The sequence below is a fragment of the Morone saxatilis genome, unplaced genomic scaffold (genome assembly GCF_004916995.1).
Source record: "Morone saxatilis isolate NCDOM2014 unplaced genomic scaffold, NCSU_SB_2.0 Contig4, whole genome shotgun sequence".
In the NCBI taxonomy this organism is placed as follows: Eukaryota; Metazoa; Chordata; class Actinopteri; family Moronidae; genus Morone; species Morone saxatilis.
The window spans coordinates 2,858,347-2,864,378 of NW_023339984.1; the positions used below are offsets into that span (position 1 = coordinate 2,858,347).

Sequence of the window (6,032 nt, forward strand, 5' to 3'; positions counted from 1 at the left end):
TATTGCACTTTTGTTCATATAGCAGTACGACTAACGACTTCTGCGATTAATCGCGATTAAAAATTTTGATCATTGCCTAGCACTAATTATTAGAAATAATAATACAGTAACAATATTACCTTTCCAAGTAATTAGTAGTGTAACCAAAAAAAAAAAAGATTAGTTACAATATTACTTTTGTTGTCACCCTCTACTGATTTAAAATCCAACAATCCAATCACATCCTTGGATTCATTTTTGTAATCGTGGAGGAAACTAGTTTGAAAGATGGAAACACAAACGCTGCTGGAAATAGTCCATTACTTTGATTTTAACAAACTAAACTGAATTTTAATCGTCGTTAGTCTGAATTTTGGGGTGAAAGGATACGATTACCGATTTTGTGTGAGTCTTGAGTAGCAGAAACGTAATGTAACTAGTAGTGTAAGGGACTACTGTTGGCAGGGAGTAATAAGTAAAGTAATTATATTTATTTTTTTCAAAGAGTAATGAGATATATATTTAATTTTTTTGAGTAACTAGCCCAACACTGATGACTAATTGTGAACATAGCAGAGCATTTAGCTACCAAAGAGCCAGATATTGTCCTCAGACGTAGAGACCAAAACAGTGGTAAAAGGAGATTGAACACTGGCCATGCATGCACATTAGATTGCCAGAAACATGACTCTAAATGTTAATGTTGCTCTGTGTCTGATGGATGTGTAATAGGCAACTGTTTGCTAACACTATATAAAGTGATAATATGTCACATTTGTGTTTTTACGCTACCAAAAAATCTATTAATGCATTTGTTTTTAGATCCTATTGGTCTCCCTTAAAACACAGTAAGGTTTCTTATTGTTCAGTTCAAACTTAACATCTTTAATTGCTGCTCTATAGAGATATTGGTTCGCTATACTGTATCGCTAAATTTGTAATTGCTTAAAACACACTGTTGCTTATAATTTCATCTTGTATTAATTTGTTATCAAAAGTTTCTCTTCTTTTAAGTCTTTATAACTCCTTTTTTGCACAATAATGACTAGCTTTTACTTTTGGCTTTTTCTGTGTCACACTATGAACTGAAGCTTGCAACCTTCCAATAATATTTATCTTAACTCCTGGGTAAATCTAAGACTGTGCCAACCCTTTCGCTGTTCTTGAATAAATAATGTGATGATGGTATGGTCAACAGAATTAAGGTTCAGTCTACCCAAAAAATATCTATTGTCTCACTTACACACTGCTTCTGCCTTTTTGGAAGGAAACAGCTGAAGAGAGACAGGAAAGGGAGGCGAGAGAAGGGACTAAATGAAAAGCCTGGGCCAGAACTGCACTCAGCCTTAGTACATGGTGCGCACGTTCTACTAGGTGAGCTACTGAGGCCCCTCTCTCTGACATTTCTGCAACCCCAATAAATTTGAAGTGTTTGGAATTTTGTTTGTCATTCAGAGCGCTGAAAATCTCATCAATATATCAAATTAATTAAATTTAAGAAATCAACAGCGACATCTCTTTCAAGTAGCAGTTTCCTAGCTACTCTGAATAATATACAGACCACACTATGAACATTTTCTGACTTGTATAGAAGTAGTCCATATGATAACTTTTGACAGCATGTTCTGTGGATTATCCTGTCAAACAGAAATACTGTGTGGAAAGAGATTTTTTTTAATGTGATTTTTCAGTGCTGTATAAACCCAAAAACAGAACCATATACAGAATACGTCTGCATTTCTAGATACAACTAGCGATAAGTAAGAAAAGATATTTTTGTAATTTGGGTGAATCAACAATTTGATCTAGGACAATGCATCAATTGAGTTGATGCTTGAATGATATGGTATTTCTACATTCTTCCTTGTACCTTGTCTCCTTCGCAGAGAGCAGAAACAGACGAGAGCAATGAGGAGCAATGGAACCACTACAGCCACGGAGATTATCAGGGGAAGCGGTGGATGATTGCTGGGAGAGTTTTGATTGTTTTCTGAGAAAAAATAAAATGCAGATTTTACAATGATAATAACAGGATTAAATTTTTTTTCAACATAAAATGTGATTTGTGTGAGACTTAGAAAAGATTTCAAGAAGCACTTTTTTAAAATCTTGCATTCATACATTACAAACTTTGACTGAACAGACTAGAGCCAATTCTGAATACACATCATTATTAGACATCATATCATATTATACATCAACATCTTGGTTTGCCTTCAAACATTTTATGCATTACTGTTAAGCTACTGGTGGTGTGTCACCTACCTTCTGCTGGGTGCGTTGTGTTCTCTCTGGCCGTAACTGTGATGACAGTACCATTTCCTTCAGACTCAGCAAAAAATGGAATCATCCACAAGACCTTTGCAGGTATACTCATCCTGAAAGCTTCTTTGAGCATCTTCGTAAAGGTCAGTTTAAGCCAGTCAGCATGTGTCGCGTTTAACGCAAAGAATCTCGTTGCGAGTGAACATTCTTTATGATGAAAACTCTTTTACACTTGTTTGATTTTCAGACCAGGAAACTCCATAAACCCCCTCTCCTTTCAGCCTCCCCTGTCAACAGTATCCGCAGCAGCTGAACGTTTACTGCATCTCCCTCCATTGCAGAGACAGCAGGAGTCTGGGTCACAACAAGTGTGCCTGATGAAACACCTGTGAAGAAACAGAGACACATGATTTGGTAGTTTATCACAAAACTGTACATATTGCATCACTTAAGAAGCGAGTAGTAGAGTTTTTGGCACTTGAACTTCAACAACATCAGAGGACATGCGTTATATAGAATCAGATCAACCTAACAAAGTGGTAGTGCCGCACCAACAATAAAGAAATATTTTTTTCAATTTCCATTTCTCCTCACACATTTTTATTAGCTCAAAAGATTTAAACTGTTGAAAAATGTTTGTTCAAATCATCAGATATTTCAAATGCTAATGTTAGCATATACTCAGCTATGAAACAGATAAAGGTTGAGTGTTTGTACTTACTCCAGGATGAGAGTGCACACAGAGAGGCGAGTAACAGACTGCTGAGCAGAAGCTTCATCTTTCCACACTGACACGACACTGACTACTGACACTCATCTCTTTACAGCTGCTCTAAGTCCTTCCCACCACACACACACACACACACACACAGCATACAGGGCACCATCTTTTCTTCAGTGTTCCTCTGTATTTTCAGCAGAGAAGTGTGAACAACCACAGCTTCTGCTCCTTCCTCCCTCAGATAAAGGGCCCCTATAGTTCCTACACAATAGAAGATGTACGTGAGATTCATTTTCTGTTCTCACGGAGAACACAGACATAGTGAAAATATATACTAGACCATATTTGGTCCAACATTTTAAAAACCTGACCCCAGTCTCTATTTACCTGATATATTTTAGCTTCTGTTAGTTAATTACCAAAGCCTCCAACTTGTAGCTGTAACTTGTTGTAATAAACTATTTTTATAGTTTTACTTTGGTTAAAGGTGCTGTATGTCTCACATTATTCTGATGTATAAGTTTGTTGTTTGCATGTGTTGCTGCCTGTGAGAGTGTCATTTTTAGCACTACCACTAGGAGTCCCCAAAGTGTGAAGTTTGGGCTGTACCTTACCTCACAGACCCTTCAGTGGGTCCCTCTTTAGAAAAGACACAAAGTCTTAATATATATACAAATAGTAAAAGTTGCTTTGACAAACATTGGAAATCGAATGAGTCTGAGATGAATTACCTAATTATGATAAACCGATAAAAACCTGCCGGCTATAGTTATTTACAGTAGGTGCAGTTTTGGAAGTAACTACAAGTACATTTACTCAAATACTGTACTTCAGTACATTTTACTTCAACTTCCTGTTTTCACCATATGTACGGTATGTCATGGCAATGGCTGCACCTCTGCATTTTCTCTTTCCCTCCAGCGCTCCCCTGTCTCTGTCTTTGTGGATGTTTGTAGGTGTATTTGTGTCTCAGAATCCCGGTCGCATGTCTGTGACCAGCTCTCCTTCGCTCTACTGTCAGCTACACTGTCTTACCATCCTCCATTCCTCCATCCCTCTGCCACAACCAGCCATCCTATCTACTCAACCCATCTCCCACAACCATAATTATTCAGTAAATCTGTTCAACTTTATCTGCTGCATTATGTGTGTTCTATGCCTGGGTCCACAGTTTGAATAAGTAATATGATGTCTAGTCAGGGCCCAACTAGATACTCCCAAGTCCCACCAAGAGGTTCCAGACTAGTTTGCAAATGTAAAATTAGTCTGGAATCTAATTTTGTATTTCTAGCTTTATCAGTGGTTGTACGCCAAAATGCCTTTGGACGTGATTGGATAGACCTACAGCCAATTAGAGCAATGAAATGTGTGACGTAGCGTAGTTGGTAAATGACCAAACCCTGTCACAAATACAGCAAACACATTTTTGTTTTACAACAAAAGCCAAAAGTGCCATTGTTTATTCTTCTTTTAGAGAAAATATACTTTTCAGTTTTTTAAATACTGACGTAACAGTGGATTTAACAGAAAAACTTCTACATCGTCATCAGATCCTCATCAGCCACATTAGGTTGTTTACAAACATGCCTCAACTGCCAGTAAAGTCTTCATAGCAAACCCATATTGGACTGGTCCAACCAGATCGAGGATGGGTGGAAATCTGTCTGGAGGGTATGCCTCTATCAAAGCTCACAGATTCATCTGGTTCCCAGGCTACCAAATCGACATTTCTCCTCTGAACTTATCACATGCTTTCATTAAAATAACAGCTTAATGCCAAATAGAGATAAAATTATCCAATAATTCTCAAAAGATTAGAGTAAAAGGTCCACCCTTGCTCATTTGGTTTGTACAGTAGGATGAAGATAATTGTTGCATTGTAAACAAAATGGATTTTAAAGCTGCAGTAGGTAACTTTTATTATAAAAAAAATGTGATATTTTCTGCAACTTTCACTATGTCCTGATAGTAGTACATGAGACAAATAATCTGGGAAAAAATCTGGTTCCTCTGATAGTAAATAGTTAAAAGTTATTTTTATAAAGGTTACCTACTGCAGCTTTAATGCCTTCTTTTTAAGCACACAGCTTTAATATAAGGAAACATCAGGCAGACTACTTGGCTCAAACGTCAAAATAAAAGCGAAACCAATTCACAGTGCAGAGTTATTCAATGTTGGCAACATGCAAGGTGATACATGTTGATTTTGGTATGTTGGTGAGTGCGACACTTTATTATGTAGGATATGTAATCACTAATATCACCAGCTGTATGATTTCCTTTGACGACTGACTACTAACACTCATCATCTACAGCCAAGTCTCTCACACCCACCACACCCACCACTCACAACACAGCAGGCTACATAGGAGGCACCATCTTTATTTTCATGTATCACGGAAGTTTTTGCAGAGGTGTGCCAAACCACAAGTTCTGTTCGTTCCCTTCAGATGTCACACATTTTGCACGAGCTTTGAACAGGAGAGACGTCACTGATGTCAGAAAGCAAAGAGTTACAGTCAGACCAGTCAGACCAGTCAGACGGTGATGAGGGCGTTGATAATAGACAGCAGGTTTGTGTAAATGTATCCTCATTGAGACAAAGTAATCATCAAACATTCCATGTTTTTTTTATTTTTACACTTCTACTATTTATCTCTCATCTCTGTCCTCTTCTTCTTGGTCTTCTTCTATTCTTTGTGCTGAAGGGAGTTTATTTCCAGGAGCAGCTGAAACATGAATGCACTGATGGATTAGTCATAATGTACTGGAATATATATGCTGCTAATGGGTGATAGACACCATATCATCACAGTGGAGTTAAGTGAAAGTTATATTGTACCTGGTGTGTGCTGCTGAGCTCTGTTCCCTAACTTGTTGAGGCAGACGAAGCATGTGACAAGGGCCAGGATGGGCAGGCACCTCAGAGCATAAATTAAGATGTCCTCCCAATTAGTATTTGAATCAGAATCTGAAATTCACCAACAGAGGACACTGCTTAAATTACTAAAGGGAACTTCAGAGAAATGCCTTCACAATATTTGTTATTATGGTCTCTCTGTCAACC

The 6,032-nt window shown here is 37.7% G+C and overlaps 2 protein-coding genes across 2 annotated transcripts in view; both read right to left on the reverse strand.

The window, feature by feature from the left end:
* The window catches only part of LOC118338212, a gene marked incomplete at its 5' end in the record, with an annotated part of 5,193 nt that extends 2,866 nt beyond the window's left edge, over positions 1-2,327 (reverse strand). Inside the window, 2 exon segments of the mRNA XM_035675473.1 lie at positions 1,850-1,969; positions 2,245-2,327. Coding sequence (XP_035531366.1) covers positions 1,850-1,969; positions 2,245-2,327 — 203 coding nt within the window.
* Positions 2,328-4,430: 2,103 nt separating this feature from the next.
* LOC118338242 overlaps positions 4,431-6,032 on the reverse strand; it is a gene marked incomplete at its 5' end in the record, with an annotated part of 2,327 nt that continues 725 nt past the window's right edge. The window contains 2 exon segments of the mRNA XM_035675515.1: positions 4,431-5,694; positions 5,808-5,936. Coding sequence (XP_035531408.1) covers positions 5,618-5,694; positions 5,808-5,936 — 206 coding nt within the window.